The sequence below is a fragment of the Prosopis cineraria genome, unplaced genomic scaffold (genome assembly GCF_029017545.1).
Source record: "Prosopis cineraria cultivar Desert tree isolate PC_DT_omini unplaced genomic scaffold, ASM2901754v1 PC2, whole genome shotgun sequence".
Lineage (NCBI taxonomy): Eukaryota > Viridiplantae > Streptophyta > Magnoliopsida > Fabales > Fabaceae > Prosopis > Prosopis cineraria.
Genome location: NW_026555333.1, coordinates 16,726,944 through 16,748,931, shown reverse-complemented (window position 1 = coordinate 16,748,931; position 21,988 = coordinate 16,726,944). Strand labels below are relative to the sequence as shown.

General features: G+C 30.3%; 1 protein-coding gene across 2 annotated transcripts; it reads right to left on the bottom strand.

The window, feature by feature from the left end:
- Window positions 1-560: 560 nt before the first annotated feature.
- On the bottom strand, window positions 561-21,134 carry LOC129300003 (cysteine-rich receptor-like protein kinase 2). Of its 2 annotated transcripts, none has more exons than XM_054938523.1 (8): window positions 20,654-21,134; window positions 19,067-19,470; window positions 17,699-17,821; window positions 3,351-3,478; window positions 3,053-3,266; window positions 1,881-2,061; window positions 1,353-1,509; window positions 561-1,135 (listed from the first exon to the last, which is right to left on the bottom strand). In XM_054938523.1, the coding sequence occupies exons 1-8, from the start codon at window positions 21,049-21,051 to the stop codon at window positions 905-907; spliced, it is 1,836 nt and encodes a 611-aa protein (XP_054794498.1). In that variant the 5' UTR covers window positions 21,052-21,134; the 3' UTR covers window positions 561-904. The 2 variants fall into 2 exon arrangements, with proteins under 2 accessions (XP_054794498.1, XP_054794503.1); XM_054938528.1 differs by having other exon boundaries at window positions 1,002-1,135; window positions 1,353-1,432.
- Window positions 21,135-21,988: the final 854 nt, after the last annotated feature.

The following is a 21,988-nucleotide window of genomic DNA, read 5'->3' as shown; positions in this document are numbered from 1 at the left end:
TTTAATCTCTTGATTCCAACTCTTCCAATGCCCAAACCCTATTACAACCAAGCTCCAATGTGTCTTAAAGTGTGAATCATTCATTTTGGGTCGAGCAAGCAGCATATATGTATCCTACCCAAATAGTTTTAGATAAATAAGATGGTACATTTTGCTGACAGAAGCGAAAGTCACAAACAAAGTTGCAACTTTGGTTACGACTTTGGCCAGTTTTTCACACTTCTTTCAATTAACTAAATTTATCATCTTTGCACTTGATTTCTTCATTTAAAAGCCTCTCAAAAGCATCACTAAAGGTCCAGAATGCTTCCATTTTAACTTTACACCAAAATAACACTACTTTAACTCAAAAGTGACAAAATAAAGCTAAGTGTACAAACTCTATATAAGATGCCCATTTTCCTAATTTAGACAAGAAAAATATATACAACAGAGCCAAAATATATTAGAATCATTATAGGGGTTAACAAACACATATCTTTATAATTTATGTGATGAAGTCACTATTCATCAACACGAGTAACGCACTATATTGCACTCATCACTCTCTTCATTTTATGACTCGTTTGATTCAATATCCCATTGCAGCTCTATTAGGATAATTAATGATAATTTATATCTCGTAACTATAAAAGCATGTGTTTGGTAGACATTCGACACCGGGAATGATGATGATGATTATCAAATAATGTTAACAAGGATTCACAGGGGTGGGGCTATGAATAGTTATTGCCATCCATCACCACCCCTTTTATTCTTAAAATAATCCTCATACTTCTAGTTGTCCACTTCCACCTTCCTTATTTGAATCGACCCTCAGCTGGTGACATCATTGAACAATCTAGGCAGTAGCATTGGATGTAGAAGCATCATAAGTAGAAGTGTATTATATTCCCATATACCTTTAATTAGTTTCAATCAAGATAGGCATAGTGGGCTTCATATTCTCTAAAAAATCCTTGTAATTGAGCAAAGCAACTACTTCAGACATCATTGGTCTTCTTTCAGTAGATGCTTGAGTGCAAAGCAAACCAATCTCTATGATTTTCTTCACTTCTTCTGTGTCATACTCATTAGGGTCCAAGGTATTATCCACCAACTCTAGGTGCATGCCTCTCTCGTATAATTTCCAAGCCTAACAATTTGACAATTAAAGAGAAATGGAATGAGAAGGCTTATATATAATAGGTAGAGCAAAACCTAGGATAATGTTTTCTTAAATATTTATTTTTGGATTCTGTAATAAAGTACTGGCGGGATTTACTAAAAGAGTTCAATTAAGTTTTCAAAGAAGTCTTGAATCTAAATTATATAAAAATGGCCCTTTCAAAAATCCCTAAAAATTTTCTCACTTTTTGGAGGAGGAATTCACCCTCAACATCATCTTTGATGGTTAATTCCTTGCTTCGTTGACCACTGATGATTTCCAAGACTACAACACCATAACTATAGATATCAGCCTTCTCTGATAATTGACCATAAATTATGTACTCAGGTGCTGTATATCCCCTGTCAAATGCACAATATTATTTTAATTGTAATTGTTGGAGCAATTGTCTCAATCATAATCACATAAATATTAAGAAACAAATCCATCGCTATTCATTCGAGCAATTTTTTTTCAATATTAGTAAAGCACAAAAGTATGAAATAGGGGTAAGCAACAAAAAGGTTTGCATCATGTCCCAGATCAATACAATTTCTTTCTCGAGGTATTCACGGTATGTAAAGGCTAAAGGGGATAAAATGCCAAAACTGATTAGAGGTGTAATGTGAGTGTTCCATTGTTTCATACATAGATTTTAACAATTTCTTCAATAATATAATTCATGCACCATATATTAGAAGTTCAGAAAATAAAACAAATACATCATACTTACAATGTTCCTGTAAATTTTGTGCTAAGATGAGATTTGTTCTTAGGCAAAAGCCTTGCCAACCCAAAATCAGCAATTCTAGGTTGTAGATCATCATCTAAGAGGATGTTATGAGTCTTTATATCTCTATGTATGATACGAACATGAAGCTCCTCATGTAGATAAGCCAAACCTCTTGCCATTCCTAAAATTATAACATATCGTTGTCTCCAATTAAGAGAACCTTTCTTTTCACCTACTTTCCAAGTTTACACAATTTCAAGGGTATGATTAAAATGTAGGGACGTACATGAAAGTCATCCTCAAGGTGTTTCATTTATAGAAAATTGATAAAGAAGTTTACTACAAATTCTTCAATAAGATTATGACGTTCATATTTTTTTTTTAGTGGAGGTGTCAATCGTATGTCGTTAAGTTAAAAAATGAAATGAAAAAATCACAATCAAGTACACTACTTATATTGTGAAAAGACAAAAATACCTTTCATTTGTATATTATATACTCTTTTAACAACAACTCTCCATTGGGAAGAAAAAAAAGTCCTATTTATATTTAACAACAATCAATTCCCTTATTAACAACTCTAAAAAATTAACTTGTTGGTGAAGAAGAATAAGTGTTATGATTTGGTGAATAAGTCCCTATTCAAAAAAAATTGAGTTTCATTTCCATTCTAACAACAACCAATTACATTATTAACAACTCTAAAAAATTAACTTGGTAGTAGAGAAGAACAAATGTTGTGATTCAGTAAACAAGTCCCTATTCGAGAAAAAAAAAAGTCTCATTTTCATTCTAACAACAATCAATTCCTTCATTAACAACTACAAATGTTAATGTGGTAGAAGAATTTTTATAATCTAGTGACCAAGTTTTCATTCGAGAAAAAACAAATCTCACTCCCACTTTAACAACAATCAATTCTCCCATCACAACAAAAATATATCAAGGATATTTTTGTTTTTTCACAAAAAAATTAAATTATATTTAGGTCCTTTGATCCTGTAAAGTAATATCAGAATCCTTTGGTCCTGTAGTGTAATTAATTGTCTCAAGGAGTCCTTGATTGTGATTTCCAAAAAAAAAAAAAAACCATCTACGCCATGATGTTATGAATATTATAATAACTACTACTTAGTGACCGAGATAGAGACAGTCTAAAGATTGAAGCTTACCAAATAAGAATTTGTCAAGACTGTTGTTTTTCATGTATTCATAAACAAGAAGTTTGTTCTGCCCTTCATTACAACATCCTAAAAGTCGAACAAGATTTAGATGATGAACATTACTTATCAGCTTCACTTCACTTTCAAAATCTTCCTCCATCTTTGTGAATTGGTGAAAAGTTAATTTCTTGATTGCAACTACTTTCCCATTTTTAAGAGTGCCCTATTCATGATTATTAAGAATTTCAATTATGAATGTATTTTTTGAATATATAAATATGCTGAAAATAGAAATAAATTTTATTACCTTGTATACAACACCAAACCCTCCTTGTCCAAGTTTATTTTTTTCATCAAAATCATTGGTTGCAAACTTCAAATCCCTGTAAGTGTAAGTAACTAGGCCGCCTAACTTGTTTGCTCCAACTATCTCTCCTGTTCAGCATGACATTAATCAGTCAACATACACACGCACGCACTCCCTTTAGTTTATAATGTAGGATATTTTGTAATCACTAGTGCAAAATAGAATTTTAACAATATATTTTTTGCCACAATTTGTAAAAAAACTGTGGTAATATTTGAGCAAGTAGCTTATTGATAATTAAATTAAAAAGTAAATCATTTATGGTGATAGTTTTAAGATAGCCTGTCACCATAAATGCTTATGAAAAACAATAAATTAAATTAAATAATTTAATTAATTAATTAAAATAAATTATTACTTAAATATTTTTACATAAATGTAATTAATTCACAAAATAATTATAATTAAAATCAATTATTTATTATATTCTTAATTATTTTTTATTAATAAACTAATACTTAAGATGAATTAATTGTGTCTAAATTAAAAAAATTAAATTAATTTTATTTAATAAATTATTAAAAATTTGATTACTAATTAATAAAATAAAATAAAATTTAAGTGTTGAATAATTAATATATTTTTAATAATTAAAATTTAATTATGCTTAAAATCAGACATATTAATATTTTTAAATACAAAAAAATTAAAATAAACCTCATAAAAAGTTTTACTTCTAAAAAATATAATTTTATAATTTTTTTAATTTATTCGTTCATGTTTGAATTCAGATAGCTTTTGCGACAGGCATGAAGGTGCCTGTCACTAAAGACATGTCTGAATTTATGACATTTTGAGAAACTCAAAATGTCTAAAATTCAAACAATCTTTGGCGATAGGCAACCTTGGGCTTATCACCAAAGGTAGTCTGAATTTTAGACATTTTATTAATTATGAGAAATATTAAATAAAATTAAATAATTTAATTAATTAATTAAAATAAATTATTTCTTAAATGTTTATTACCTAAATGAAATTAATTTAGAAAATAGTCATAATTAATATAAATTATTTGTTATATACTAAATTAATAATGTAATATTTAAGAAAAATTAATTGTGTCTAAATTAAAAATTATTAAATTAATTTTATTTAATAAATTATTAAAATTTGATTATAAATTTAGTAAAATAAAAGACAATTTATGTATTGAATAATTAATATATTTTCAATAATTAAAATTTAATTGTGCCTAAAATTAGACATATTAATTATTTTTAAATTGAGACAAAAATAAAAGATTAAAAGACAAATTAAAATAAATCTTAACAAAAAAATAATTTAAAAATAATTTTATAAATTTTATTTTGTTTATTTATTTATGTTTGAGTTTAGAAATTTTGAACTTTAAAATTCAAATGACTGAATTGAGACAGCTTTTTGCGCCTGTCACTAAAAACATGTCTGAATTTTAGACAAATTAATTGTCTGAAATTCAGACAATCTTTAGCGATAGGTGCCCTCAAGCCTGTCACTAAAGACAAGCTTATTTCAGCTTTTTAAATCCCTTAGCTCTACAAAGATGCTCCCTCCTCTCACTTATGGCTTTCTCCCTTAGCTTCTTTAGTCCTTAGCTCTTCCCATACCCTATATCCCTCAGTAGAGGTGTCAGTTAGGGTTAGCTCTTGAAGGGCCAGGGCCTAAATGGGTTGGCCCTATAAAGTTCGATTACACCTTAGGGTTTCAGTTTGGCTAGCCTGGCCTTGGCCTTCAAGGCCTCGACCTTATATTTTTTTAATTTAAAAATTAAAAAAACATATTTAAAATTTAAAAAAAGTTATTACACGTAACATTTAATTTACAAAAATAAATTTAAGTCAATACACATAATAATAAATTTAAGTCTAATAAAAAAACAACACTATTACAAAATCAACACCAATAATAATAAGACTTTTTTAGCATTATTAGCAAAATCTTGCTGATTTTTATTATCATCAATATCAACAGAATTCTATCCTTCTCTTTATGGAGCCTTAATAGTGACAAAGATATTAAACTTTTTTTATAATCCTTCTTCATCCAAGTGAAATGAGGTTATGGTTTTAAATTAGCATAATATTTATTTTTTTTTAATATTAAAATTTAAAAAAATTATAAAAGGGTCGGCCCTTTTATTTTAGGGCTTAAAAAGGGAAAGCCCAAATTATCATTTTGCACTCTAAAATAGCAGCCTAATCCTATATTTTTTCGAGCTTAGAAGGGCTAGCCTGATGGGCTTGACCCTAATTGACGACTCTATCCCTCAGCACCATTGCTCCCTTAGCTCACATTTCTTCTTCTTTCACTCCCATAGCTCGTTGCCCATGTCCCCCAATTGCCTTCGCTCACAGCTGCCGTCGCCACTAAAGCATTGCCCCCAGCTACCGTTGCCTCACCCACAGCCCTTAGCTGTCATTGCCTCTAGCTAGTGTTGCCCATCAGCTCACCTTGCCATTCACCCTTTTTTTCCTTCAATTTTTTTATTTTTTTTACTTAATTATTTTTTAGCTTCAGAAAAATTATTTTTTTTCTATTTTTATGTCCTTTTTAACTATTTTTTTCTTTTTTAATTTGTTTGCTGGGATAAATTTTGAACCCCATTATCATAAATTATATTATTGATTGTTGACTAGAGTTGATGATTATTAAAATGCCAATTGAGAGTTGCTTAAATTGATCAAATTAAGGGTTTAATGCTCGGAAAATCTCAAGTTGTTATTGTGGTAACCCTGGAATTTTAAGTAAAAATTATATATACAAGTTTATGTTTTCATGGTAATTATATTAACTCTTAGGATAAATATGACAAGAAAGAAAGCTAAAGTAGTGGCGGCAGAATATGTATTCTCTCATTAGGTCACGTGTTCGAAGAAGACCAGGAAATTTTTCCGCTCTTTGTTTATAAAATTACAAAATTACCTCTTTCCAAATCTGATAAAAGTTTCCTTCTCTTCTTCGACCATTCCAAAAAAAATTGAGAGAGAGAGAGAGTAAGAGAAGCTGACCAACTCAACATTTTCTCTGCATCTCCAACCCTTTTCCCATTCTAGTGATCACCAACTCATCTCCCCTTCGTGTTTCTAGTGGTGGTTGGTGAGGTTCAAACTGTAGTTGTTCTGGTTTGTTCCTCCGTGTTCCTTGTTTTTGTTTTTCCTCTTTGTCTTCTGCTCCGTCTCTATTTGTGCCATCGTGCTTGAGTTGTTGCTGGTGGTGCTGTTGCGAGTTTAGTCCATTGCTATTGATACGGTTTTCTTCTTGCTGGCGTGCTGTATTTGGGTTTTCCCCTCCCTGTTCAGTGGCTTGTTTCATCTTCTTCCTCTTTGTTTCTGCGGTGGAGAGTCTTGTGGTTACTTGAGCGTGAGCTTCTCTTCTCCATTTGCCATCGGTATTCTTTATCTCCTTCTATTTTGTTCTTCCAAGATGGACATTCATATTTCCTCTGTTGGTGCTGTAGGTTTTCTTTCCTTTCTTCTCTCAGTTTGGCAACACAGGGGCTACTTCATTGTGCTCCCTTTTCTGTTGCATTTCACTGGATTAAGGTGAGGAGATTCAAACCTTTTCATTGTAGGTTCTGTTGTGAGGGTGATGTTCTGTTGTGGTTGTACGTGAGATACAATTTTTTTTTGTTCTGGTTCTACTACTACTATATGGTGTAATGAAATATATATATATATATATGTATATAATAAATAAATAAAGTTAAATGAGCTTGAAATCCATTTAAAATTTGGTAAAGATATATGTATGCATATGTTTAAGGCTCAGTTAAATTTATTGTTAGACTAGTTGATCTTGAGAATTTGATTAGCATGAAGTTAAAAGATAAGAGCTTAGGCATGAAATTTGTAAGATGTTTGCCAAAATGCTTGTTAGAAGAATTAAATTTGATCTTTAAATATTTTGAAGTTTCATTTGTTCTTGGAATTTGTATGGTTAATGGTAAATTGCTGAATATTTCAATTGAATGGTTAGAATTATGCACCTAAAGTAATTAGTGCAAAGCCTAAGAGAAAGTTTTACCTTAAGTAAATAGAGTGGCATGGCTAAAGGTATATGAAGGAAATTAGTGATTTTAGGGGTAATGCATGGACTAATTTGAAATCATAAATTTGGAATTGTGTTAAAGATTGAAAATCTATTGAAACTTCATTTTTTATATCTGAATAGGGTGTGTGAAAGAAGAGAATTCTGGTAGAAATTGAAGACAGAATATTTTGGAAATTCGGAGCTTTGGCATGTAAGTTAATAGCATTCCCTTTAATTTATATTATTTTCAATAGATTTTTACTAACTATTTTACTCTTATGAATTACTGTTAGTTTTGGAAATTATGGAATATTGATGATGGACAATTAAATGGTGATACATGCATTTATTTCGTCAAAAAATATATTTCAAAGATTTATGAAATTATTTTATTTATTAAACTTTGGAAATTCTTGGTTATTCAACTAATGCAAGCTTGTACATTATCTATGAAATATTATTTTTGTCAAGTACTAAATTAAAATTTGAAATGATTCATGCAAGTTGGGTATTGAAAATATAAATTGTACTTCAGAAGTGATTATTTTTCTCATGTGTTTGAAGTGTGATTTTTCAGGGGACTCTAAACAGAACACTGTTGCTAATGGCAATTTCATTAGCCTATAGTGCTATGGTTAAAAACTAGCTAGTTTGTCTTGTAGGCTTTGTTCTCACGTTTGTTATTCATGGGCTTTATACTCGGGTTTGATTCCATGGCCATGAGCCACATTTGATTACTTACCCTCGTGGACTGTGTGTCCACGTTTGTTTTCATGGCATAAGCTGTGTTTAGTTATTTACTATTAACCTTTAGAATTTAATGTTATTTTATCACATTTTCTTAAGATTCTAATCCATTTTGGCTCATTTGTATATATTTTTATTGCCTAAATTAGGAAAATGTGTATTTTGCTTTAAGTTTGCATTCTTGGCTTTAATTTGATACTTTTGGGCTAATTTGTGTTATTTTGGTTTAATATTTAATTAAATGCATTTTTAGAATTTTGTTGATGCATTTGGAAGGCTTTTGGATGAAGAAATTAAGTGCAAAAAAGATAAATTTTGTTAATTGTGAAAACAGTTCAAAACTGTCAAAGTCGTTAAAAAGTCGCGACTTTTGTTTGCGACTTTCGCCAATGTCAGAAAAATGCTACATTTTATTTAACAAAAATTGGTTGGCTAGGACATGTATATGCTGAGAGCTCGACCCAGAATGCATTCTTCAAACTTTAAGCAACCATTTTGAACTTTGTGATCTAGGGCTTGGGCATTGGAAGAGTTGGGTCCAAGAGAATGGAGTTTTGAAGACTTTTAGAGCTCTTTTTCTTCAATTTTTCTGTTCCTCTTTCCTTTCCTCTCTTATATTTGATATGGGTTTAAATATTTTGTGTATTTGTATCTTTTGGATGATTATGAGTAGCTAAACACTTTGTTCTAAGGTTATTTGGAACCCTTGTATGGATTAACACTATGTTTCTCCTCTTTTTTTGTGATTAATGATATATATGTGTGTTTATTTTACTCTTTTCTTAATGCTTCTAAGTGATTGGCCACCATTTAGATGTTGGATTCACTTGATTGATGCTTGAGAGGGCTAAGTTGAGTGTTGAACTTAGGTAAAATAGTGCAAGAACTTGATATTTATATGTTGACTGGATGGTTTTGCTAGTAAAATAGAGATATACTTGCTAGCCTTGCATAGCCACATTAGGGTTGGAGATAAAAATTGAGTTTTATTAATTGTAACAAGAGATTGACAATTAATTTAACTAAATACTTATTCATGACTTGAGAGAGCTTGGCCAAGTATTTTTAAAACCCTAGGTTAGCACTTATTTTTATTAAAAGTATTTAGGAGAGGAGGTGATTTTGGTGTTGAGATACAAGGGAGATAAATAATTCTAGGTCCCAATTTGTGCTTGAAGTCTGTGAATTATTTTGTTTCCTTTATTTATCAATTCTAATTTAGTTTGCTACATCAACCTTCACCTAATTATATTTTGCTCAACTTGATTCAATTTGCTTAGTCTTCTGTTTGATCACTATTTTCAAACAAATCTTTGAGGGAACGATACTTTACTTTCATTATATTACTTGCTACGATCTATGCATTTGCGAAGAGCAACATTTGCCCTCATAGATTGTGTGTTCATGTTTATTACTTGTTCTGTTGAGTTCTCAAAATTCTAAATGTTGACTAATATGTGTTTTTGAGATTTCCATGGTTTTGGTTAGCAAGTATATTACTTTGATTTATGTGTGAATAAATTATTTTCTTTAAGCATGATAAAATCAATTGCTTCCAATTTACTCTCATTTTACGATTATGATTATGATTTACAGATTTATAAGTTTATTATATTGAATTATCATCTTTTCAATTAGTTTATACTAATATTTGAGTTTTTATTTTAATTCTTTTAAATTCTACTTTTAGAATGCTATTCATTGAAAAAAATTTATTTTAGTCTCAGATTTATTAGCTGACGTTGATCCCACCACTAACCTCTGAAGGAAAATACAACTATATTGGGTGAAAATTTTATTTAGTATTGTTACTTTTTAATGTAAATGTTTAAGTCTTATGTATCTTGATTTAGAAGAAAGATTAGTTGCTCTACATAGATTGTTGTTAGAACTTTATTTTGATTTATATATTGTTGCGGGTTGGAAGGAGTTAAGCTCCTAACTGATACTTTACTCTATAAATTTTTTGTGTTGTAGAACTTTCAGGAGATCCTATTTACAGGGGAGGTTTTGCCGAAATTTCTACAAAAATGTTAAAACTTTGTTATGACAATTAGTATCGAATTATCATAACTTTCATATAATTTGATTAATTCTTTTTTCTAAAATGAAATAAATTTTCATTTTGAGGCTTACAAGGATGTGTGAAGTGGTTCGCACCCGTGCTAGTCATCCTCTACTTTCAGGGTGTGATAGTTATGCTGCCAAATTATTTTTTTAAAATTTCCATGATATTAATTTCTTTAAATTCAGTATAATTTATTTGTTGAAGTTGAATCATTGAGATTTGCTAAAATTTGTTGAAATTGGTGTTTTAGTAAGGTTAAGTAGAACAATATATCTTAATTATTGACAATTCAATTAAGATGTGCTTAAATTGATCAAATTGAGGGATTAGTGCCCTGGAGATCTTGCTTTATAAATTGTTATGATGTCAGATTTTTAAATTATAAATTATTTATTGATATTTGAAATGGGTAATGATGAACCTTAGTTGGATAGATGCTTTGCGAACAAGTGATAAATATAAAAGGGGAGTAGATCAATTTTTAGAATTTGCAAAGAACAATGTTTCTAATAGTAAAGGATTATTCTATTGTCTTTGTGTTAAGTACTTGAATAGGTTGCGATGAAGTCTTATGGAGAGTAAGGATCACCTAATTTGTTTTAGGTTCTATAAAGTATACAGACAATAGGTATTGCATGGTGAATCTAGAAAATGTAGTATGCATAAGTTTAGAATGATGATATAGATTTTGGTGATCAAATAGAGGATATGTTATGTGATATTGGCATTGAAGCTGTTGAGAAGGTGCATGAATATGATAGCTTGTACTATGATTCATAAATGCTTTTGTATCCAAGGTGTACAAAATATACATGACTAATAGCAGTGTTAAAGTTATTCAACTTCAAAGCGAGATGTGGATGGAGCAATAAGAGTTTCACAGAGTTGCTTAGATTATTGAAAGAGATATTTCCAAAGGGTAATACACTTCTAAGTAGTTACTATAAGGAAGAAAAATATTATGTCCAATGGATTTAGGGTACTAAAAGATATATGCTTGCTCCAATAGCTATATATGTACAGAAATAATTTTGAAGTGTTGGATGTATGTCTGGTCTGTAAGGCATCATGTTACAAAGTAACAAAGATAGATGGTAGTGATGATTCTATTTCTAAGAGGCCTTTAGTGAAGGTGCTATGGTATCTTCCTATAATACTAAGATTTAAGCGTTTGTTCACTAATCCGAATAAGGCCAAAAACTTGAGATGGCATGCTGATGAGAGAAAAATTAATTGCATGCTTCGACAACCAGCCAATTCTCCATAATGAAAAGGAATTGATCAATTATTTCCTAAATTTGGTAATGAGCCTAGAAATCTTATGCTTGGACTATGTACAAATGGAATGAATCCTTGTGGCAATCTTAGCAATCAACATAGCTTATAGCTTGTTTTGTTAGTGATTTATAATCTTCCTCTATGGTTATGCATGAAATGCAAATATATCATGCTATCTTTGATGATTTCAGGCCCTAAACAACCAAAAAATGACAAATATTTACTTAGCACCATTGATTGAAGATTTGAAGATGATGTGGGAGGTAGGTGTGGAAGTGTTTGGTTTATATCGAAATGAATCTTTTAAGTTACGAGCTATGATTTTTTTGCATAACAAATGATTTTCCTGCATATAAGAACTTGTTTGGATATAGTGTGAGGGGGCATAAAGCATGCCCTATTTGTAAAAAAAACACATCCCATCAACAACTAAAACACAAGAAGAAGAAGATAGTTTATCTTAGTCACCAAAGATTCTTGAGACGAGACCACCTTATCACAAGCGGATGAAGTCATTTAATAGCTATCAAGAGTATGATTCCATTAACTGCAAGCTTAGTATATGAATGGGTGAAAGATGTTGATGTGGTATTCGGTAAGAGCTAAAAAAAGGAAGCTCAAAAGAATCAGTGGAAGAAGAGGTCAATTTTTTTTATCGCCTTTATTGGAGCACCCTTGATGTGAAACACAATATTGATGTGATGCATGTGGAAAAAACGTGTGTGACAGTGTCATTGGAACACTGTTAGATATAAAGGGAAAGATCAAGGATGGAGTCAAAGCAAGACTAGACTTACTTGACATAGGAATACGAACAAATTTAGGTCGAAGAGTAGAAGGAAAGAGGACTTACATGAGCCCAACTCCTCATACTTTGTCTAAAAGAGAGAAAAGAAGTTTTTATGAGTCTCTACGTGGTATTAAGGTTCCGCAAGGATATTCTTCAACTGTTAAGAACCTTTTATCAATAAAAGATTTAAAATTAGTTGATTTAAAGTCTCACGATTGCCATGTACTAATGCAACAATTGTTGCCAGTAGCCATTCAAGACATATTAGAGGAAAAGGTAAGAAAATCAATTATTAGACTATGTTTCTTCTTCAATGCAATTTGTAGCAAAGTCATCGATCCTCAGAAATTAGATAAGTTGTAAAATGATGTTGTCATTACCTTGTGTCAACTGTAAATGTATTTTATTCCCTCATTTCTTGACATCATGGTATATTTAATTATACATTTATTGAGAGAGATAAAGTTGTGCAGCCTTGTCTATCTATGTTGGATGTATCCATTTGAGTATTACATGAAAATTTTTAAAGCTATGTGAAAAATCTCCATTGTCCTGAAACCTCGATTGTTGAAAGATATGTAGTTAAGGAGGTTGTCGAGTTTTGTACTAAATATCCATCCGAACTAGAATCTATTGATGTTCCCAAATCTCACCATGAGGCATGAAAATAAAGCACATGACTCATAAAGAAATGCAGCAAGCACATCTGTACATCTTGAATAACACCAATGATATTCAAGATTGTTTGGATGCACACAAAAAGAAATTAAAGGATCAATATCCTAAAAAGGCTGATAAATAGTTGCTAAGTGAGCACAACAAATATTTTTCACTCTGGTTTAGGGCAAGGGTAAAGGAGGATCATAGGAAATCTAATGTTTCAGATATAATAAGATGGTTAGCTAGTAGGCCTAACTTTGATGTTATAACTTGGAGTGCATATGACATTAATGGATATTTATTTTATACAAAATACAGGATGATAATAGCACTATGAAAAATAGTGGGGTAATAGTAGTAGCTAAGGTAACTCATTTTTCTACTGCAAAAGATAAAAATCTAACATTGACATCCTCGTCATATTTTGGGGTCATTGAAGAGATATGAAAAGTTGACTACTTTAAATTTAAGGAGCCCATTTTCAAGTATAGGTGGGTTGATATTAAGCATAGTGTTCATGAAGACAAGTTGGGTTTTACTTTAGTGGACCTTAATAAGACAAAATATAAGGATGAGCCTTTTATAATGGTAACTCATGCAAAACAAGTTTTTTTTTTTGTCATTGATCTAGCTGATAAGAGGTTATTCATGGTTCTATTAGAAAAAAGTTTCCTTACTCATGGTGAAAATGATGAAATAATTTTTGGTATTGAAGAAATCCCTCCTTTTATGCTAACCCCACCCCTATTGGATGTGGAAGATGACGATGATGTATATGACATTCGAATTGATCATGATGAAAGTTTATGGGAGAATTAAAATATTTTTATAATGGTAACAGAATATTATAAGATCTTTTTGATTCATTTGGTTTTGTTTTTTATACTTTCATTTTTTCATTAGTTTAAATTTATTATATTTCTTGTTACTAACCTTATTTATCTTATTTGTTTTAGAAAAAAAATGAAGCATCCCATCACTAACAAAACAAATTTTAAAAGAGGTAAAAGTGGGGCCACACGACTTACTAAGTTGGCTTAAATACATGAAAGAATTCATCTTGATTTTGATGATAATGGCCAACCAATTGATAAGAAGAAAGGAAACATTTTTAAGAGTTTTGTGGGTTTGGTGGCATGTTAAAAAATTAGCATTTTAAAGGAAGAGTGGGATGATGTAAATGAAAGTGACAGAATGATATTTGGGAATCTATACTGGTATTTCTAATTGATATATGTCACATCTACTTTTATTTTGAAATATATGTTGTTACTAAATTCATTGTTGGCATGTATTATTTTGCAAATTATTTATGACATTGAGGAAACTCCATTTTTAAAGGATAAGTGGCTAAAGTATGTTGGGGGATTGATGGAGGGACTTTAAGACCAAGCTTACTAGAAAATATTTGTTTCCTAAGAATGACAACGAAAATGATGATAGTGACAATGATGGTAGCATGGAAAAACCTTAGGAGAAATATCTATTCATTGATTATGGCATATGAATGAAATTTGTTCACAGTAGACACGACCCTAAATTTTTGGTAAGGTAAGAAAAATATGATAATTTGTTTAGTATTAGTGAAGATTTATTTTTAACAAATGCTTTTCATTATTTTTTAATAGAAAAAAAAGTTAAAAAGGTCAAGAGCGTTGAAAGAAAAATCTATAACACTATTTTGTGTTTCAAGAAGGGTATGCATATATTTATGATATAATAAATTAAAAGAAGTGGGACGCTCTAAAAGACAAACGGTAGGGGTTGATCATATTAAAGATATTTCTCGTCCATCTCTTATTAATTGTACTCAAGCATAGAATAGAGGATGGATGAATAAAAAGGGAAAGTTTATTTCCCTGGAGGCTAGAGAAATAGTTGAGAAAATTATAATTATTTTTATAGTCAATATCTTAATCATATGATTGAAATTTATTAATTACATTAGTTTCTACTTGCTTACATGTTCCAGGATACTCTTACAGAAGTATCCTTTGAGGGAACCTTTGTATTTACTAATAGGAAGGATATATTGACCATGACCTTAGGGAGTGAAGAGCACCTTGGCCGTGTTAGGGGGTTCCAAAAGGCATGGGTATAAAATAATATTTTGGACCTCTACCTTTTAATCTTGTACCAATCTAATAAGTGCAAATGATGATAGTGGAATGCAAGTTAAGAATGATAATGGAAATGCAATCAATGATTAGTAATATGCAAATGCAACCACAATAAGCACTAAATTATGGTGGTGTTATAGATCCAGTGTGTGATCTTAGCCTATCATATCAAGGAGTGCCATGTATACTTTATGTGAAAGATCATGGAAAATGAGTAGTTGCATATAAAAAGGTGTATAACCATATAACTACAATCCTCCATTAATAGATACAACATAACTAAGTAAAGGTGATAATTGAAGAGGTTGTGGATGCTAATTCTCATGTACCATTTCCTACTGAGGACGTACAAACAATAGGACAAGCTCAACCTAATTTCATTATTTGGTTGAAAAAGCTAGTTCGACAGGTTACTAAAGAGATATGAAAATGTTACAATTTTTTTAATTAATAACATAGGTATTTCTATTTTTCATTATATATTAATTATAGAAACTCCTACAATTAAAAGAATCTCTGGGCTCCATCCCCAACCGGTGTAAGATGATTTGAAATGGTTGGCTTCGGTGGTGCTTGACATGAATGAATTTTCCTATGAAATAAGTGTAATCGAAAAGATTGTTGGAAAGCCTATTACTTTTAAAGTTGTCAGGAAAGATATTAATGACCTCATTATTTTTGAGTGGTTGGATTTGGCAATAATTCAAGTTTTTATCATGTATGTATTCATTTTTATTTATAAATTAATATTTAATATTTTTATTTTATTGCTAACGTATTTCTTGTTATCAAAGGTACCTCCACAAGATATGCACCGAACTCGATATTGATAATAATTATGGGTTCTTGTCTCCACTTTTAACCTCATGTGGCAAAGTGAATCAAAGAGCTTCTTATATTGAAAAAATGACGTGTAAGTAAAAGAAGAGGTGCTGGTTTTTATCAATTATTGAAAGGTATTAAATTTTAAATTCATCCCTCAATTTATAAAAAAAGTTTGCTTAATGATGTGATATTAATATAAATTAATATATTGTAATCATTATTGGATACTTTCTGTCATTTGCCCGTATGAAAATACTATATACTGGGTTTATTCACTACAAAGGAAAGTAAGGGAGGATATGAAGTTTTTGATTGAATTGTAAGTTTTTAAATAATTTTATTTTGTTTTATTAATAATATATATTTAATATTTTCTAAGTGTGTATATTTTGATAAATAGATCTTTAGCAACATATTGGAAATCAACGAGAATGATTGACAAGAAAAAAAATAAAATCAAGTAGATGCCATTGCAAGTAAGTATTTTAAATTTATTCCTTAATTAGAATATATGAACATTATAATATTGGTTTAATGAATTTAATTTTTTTTTATTTTTTTTATAGTGTCCTCAATGATTAGGAAGTGTAGAGTGTGGTTATTATGTGATAATTTTTGTGTATGAAATCATCACTCAAAGTATTATTTACTCATTTGATTAAGTAATAATTTGTTAATAATGATTTATAATTATAAAGTTTTCCATATACATAAGTTATTATTCATTTGTATATTGTTATTGAATTTGTAGCATTTCTAAAGTTTAGAGCCATACTCTAAATAAGAGTTGAGACATATACACAATTTACGGTCTAGTTTTTTTCTTGAAATTAACAAGATTAAAGTTGAAACTTTCTAGATATTTTTGTATTGAAAATGTAAATTTTTAATTCATATGTTTGCACTAGATATATTCGTATTGGTCTCTAGATTTGTTGTTTATGTATTAATGTAGGTTTGTAAGTAAGGGATGTATAAAGTTATAAATGATTCTATTAAAAATATATATAGTATTTATAGCAACAATTATTACAATAACTGTGGTAAAAGATTCATCTATGGTGACAATTGTGGCTAAAACTGTCATCATAAATGCACTTTAAAGTCATTTTTTGCCATAGGTGAGCTCGTACCTATGGCAAAAGATGCTATTTTTTGCCATAAGTGAGCTAAGACCTATGTCAATAGATAGTATTTTGTTGCTATTTTTTGCTATAGGTGAGTTGAGATTTGTGGCAAAAGATGATATTTTTTGTCACCGTGTTTTTTGCCACAAGTAAGCTGGGACCTGTGGCAAAAAATATTATTTTTTGTCACAATTTCTTTTGACTTATGGTGAAAAATATCTATTTACTACCACACAATCTTACACTACACAGCATCTTCTGTTAGAAAAAATGTATTTTAACTATAGCAAAAAATGCCTTTTGTACTATGAATTTTAAGAAATATCTTTTCATTCTTATCCTTGCATTGATTAATATATGCATGGAGTAACTATGTATAAGAAATTATAGATGTTAGTTGTAAATAAGTGCAAAATTGAAAAAATAATTATGTTTTTCATGAGATTAAAAATAAATTTCTTTAATATGTGTGATACATGTTGGAAGTGTCCTAATTTATATTGTAAACTAGAAGGAGTATTTGTAATTTAAAAACAAAAAGGAATTGATCGCTAAGTGGAGATGAAAGACTAAATTTTTTCCATGCAAAAAGTGAAAAACCAATGTATCTCCTTAATTATATAATTAAATGTGTATAATAGTTGAAAACTTTCCAAGTAATTTACCTCTGGGAACTTTCTTAGGAGTGTTTGGTCGTCTAATCCTCCAGGCAAATAATACAAAGAGGATTAAAAAACAAGCTACACTTCCAACTACTCCACCAATAATGTCCACTTTCTTGCTTGAACCTTGAAGGAAGGAAAATAGGGAACTGATCATTTTCAAATCAGTCATAGCACTTGTTGATTAAATATAACTTTAAAATTAGTATCAGGTTATACATATGCAACTTCATATTTAGTGTCTGTATTAAATTTAAACCTTTGAAAAAAATGTACCTTTTTGTTTCAAGGGAGTGATATTGATGGTCTGATTATAAGAAAAAATGAAGTGATGGATTATCTCATGATGCGCCCATTATCGATCATAATGTGTAGAAAAAGATCGGATGAGTAAAAAATGTTGTGTGGAACCCTAATAGAATGGGTTGAAAGATGTTGAAAAATAAAACAATTACACAGACCCATATAAGAATTGTAATATTCACAACTTATCAATAGCATGGTTAATTCCCTATAGATTTTCACTTCTACATTGATTACACAGACCCTTATTTTCACTTCTATTAAGTTAATATGTGCTGTTTAATCCAAAAAAAAATTCATCCGCTACGTTGTTGAATAGTTAAAAACTCATATATATATATATATAGATTTGTTTTAACAAAATCTAGTAAACAAATAAATAGAAAACACCTAAACTGTTCCATCCCATTCAATAAAACATATTTCCATGCATGTCTAGTTATGCACTCACAAATTAAGGAATATATAACACGAATTTTCAAATTACACAAGATAAGAAAAAGTCAAATTGTGATGGCTAGAAATAGAAAGCAATAATAGTAGATGGACACCATATTTTAACTTAAAACTTGAATTCAAGCCAACTCATGAACAAATGGGCAAATAGCAACTGAATAACATCACATCTTAATTCAAAATCTCAAATAATCAAATTTAATTATGTATTTTTTTCTTTATTACTCCCTCCATTCAAAAATATAAGGTATTTTTAACTAAATCTCACCCTCAATAAAGTAGTTCTCTACTTTTCAATTAACCTTATCTTTTCATATTTATACTTATTAAACATGCTGCAATAAATATAAAGTCATTCATCAATAAGGGTACTTTTGGAAAAAAAAGGTAATGATTACACCTCGAAAGACTAAAAATGCTTTACATTTTTTAACATTCAACTCCACAAAAAATACTTTACATTTTTGAATGGAGGGAGTGTATATTAATTATTAAGTCTAACTTTATTTGATGTGGGATCTTTCATATTAACTTAAGTCCACTCATACTTAGACAATCTAACAGTGATACTGGAATATTTGTATTATATTTAAATCTTTGAATTAACCGTACCTTGCTTGTCTATTAAGGGAGTGACATCAATGGTCTGGTAATTATCAGGGAAGAATGAAGTGTTGGAGTATCTCATGAAGCACCCAGCAGCATAAGCCTTACCATCAGAATTGGGAAAACAAGCAAGCATATTGTTGTACCCAGTGTTCAAGCAATTGAGGCACCCATCCTGTGTGATAGTTTCAGTACATTGAGCAAAAGCATAAATAGTTGAACCATTCTCAGGCAATTGTGCTTTTGTGGCTGCAAAAAACCCTTGTTTTTTTGGTGTTGTCGTTTGCAGATTCATTAGAACTTGCTGCACAAGTGAGGTAAATTCTGTGGATTCTCTTGTAGATTGATTACCACACGACACGGCATTGAAATTCTCTGTTGTCTCGTCAAAGAAAGCATTGGTCTCGTACCTCAATACACAAAGCATACCACTTGTCATTTTCAATTCCAAGTTCAATATATAAGTTTTTCTCTGTACTTATCAATATATAAGCTGCCAAACCCCTATATGTAAGGAACTATATTCGGTGGTCATCAATCCTGAGCTCATCACCCTATGGGATGACCTAGGCCCTTCATTTCTCTCAAATGATCTTTGCTGTTGATTTAAAATTATTCTTTAAAATATTTTTATATTATATTTATCAAAATAAAAATATATAAAAATTATAAAAAATAATATTAAATATGGACTGTTTTTTTTTAATACTTGTTAGAGGATAAATATCATGGTAGTTACCATCCCTAAGAAGATTTTGACAATCCAAATTTAGATTTTTTATTTTTATTTTAAATTTATTAGAATAAAAATATGTAAAAAATATAGAAATATTTAATAAATTTGTTTATCGCCAATTTGGCTAGTAAAGATTCAATTTAAATGATCCAATTTAATATTAATTTTTTAATATTTTTATAAATTGACTATCCACATGTACTCTAGATAGTACAAATGTAATCTAAAAAGTCCAATTTAATATTAAAATTTTTATAATTTTAAATAATTGACCATTTAGATATAGTCTGTCTCATCCAGATTTAATATTTTAATCTTTTATAATCATTATTTCAATAAATATAATATAAAAATATTGAAAAAATAATTTTAAAGCAACAACGGAGATTATTTGAGAGGAAATGAAGAACCTAGATCACTCCATAAGGTGATGAACACCCACTGCGGTTCTCTATGTGTACCTATTGACCGGTTAGCACAAAAAATAGAAGTACAGCTTCAATAAAAATAAAAATTTGCAAATCTATGATTATCAATTTTGTTTTTATATTATTTTATATATTAATTGTAATATCATACATCTATAAAAATAAACCAAATTTTATTTAATTTCTCCGTTGTTCCTACCTTTTACCCCAGGAACCCACTCACCAGTAAGCAAGATTAGGTGGCTTTGTTTTTTGTTTTTGTTTGCTCACTTTTGCTACAGTTTAATCAAAGACACGTAAACCACAAAAACTACTATATAATAAAGCAATAAAATATTTAGGCAAGAAGAGGGCAGACCTCAACTTTCCTGGCAGCTGGAAAAAATGAAAAAAGAAAAGGAGGAAAATGAACAGGTGGACTAGTTGTACCTGAGGAAGCAGCCGTCGTAGATGACACGGCCACCATGTGCTCCGGCACGGCAGTCGCGGATCTGTTTGGCGGCGGCGTCGAAGCAGGCAACACAGTCATGAATGGAGAGGTAGTTTCTGCATTGAAAAAGACTGAAAACTGGGTTTTCTGCGTTGACTCGCATCGCCGTCACGAAGTGCTTGTTTTGATTATTGACGAGCTGCTCTCTGATCTCGCGAAACGTTTTGTTGACGTTGTCGCTGAAGATGGAGAAGTTGGACAAGACGAAAAAGTAGTTGGAAGGGGTGCAGCCTTGGCTTAGAAGATTGATCTGGCGGTCGGAAACGACGCCGTTAAGCGTCCACCATGACCAGAATATGAAGGTGATTAAAGGAAGGGATGAATTAGGTGGAAGCATCTTTTGATGAGATCTATTTGATGGGATTATATCTTTGTTTCAGTTTATTTGCATGTCAAGGGGGTGAAGTTTTATTAAGAAGGAAAGAGAGGTCAAGTCGTGCATGTTGACGGAGTAATTTGGAGTATAGCCATTGACCAAACGATAGTAATTGATTGGTGTTTGAAAAACGACGTCGAAGGAGGAACGAGAATTTCATCAAAAAATAAGGAGGCCGGAAGAAACCGGTAAATACTACGTGGGATCTGATTGGATTCAGGTTCTCTAATGTACGTCTCATCTAAAATGCCTCTTATAATACTTCATCCTCAAATTAACACTTAGGTTAAAGCTTTATATGTTACTTGATCTAGTGAAAGGAATTATACCCTCTCAACATGACAAACCAATATTCAAATCATCATTTTAAAAAGTGTTCATATCCGCTATTAATTTAATACCTAACTTTGTCTTGAACATATACATATATGCACATGAAAACAAAAAAAAAAGAAACAATTATAAGTGACATTAGATAGTGCGGCGTTAAACTTAATGGTATCAAGCCGTAGATGGAATTGCTTCTCATTTCCTCAGTTTTCAAATTGTTGAAGGATTCGACGGCAATATGTTAAAAGGAATGATACGGCACAAGGCTGTTTGGTGGAAGACTTGGAAATCTCAAAACAGTGATCCTCCCCAGTAAGAAAAAAGACACCATCGTTGAATTCAGCAGCCCATAGATAAGCATCAAGAATAAAAAAATAATTATGTACTCTTAGAGTCATTTATCTTCTCTTTTCTATTTATTTTAATATAATTAATAAAAAGACATTAATGTATTTAATTCATACTATTCTTTTAAATATAACATAAATGACATAAGATTCCGTGTGTCTTTTAAAAATTTTCTTTTTGTAAGTATTACCAGTAGGCACCGCTGGTCAAAATACATATT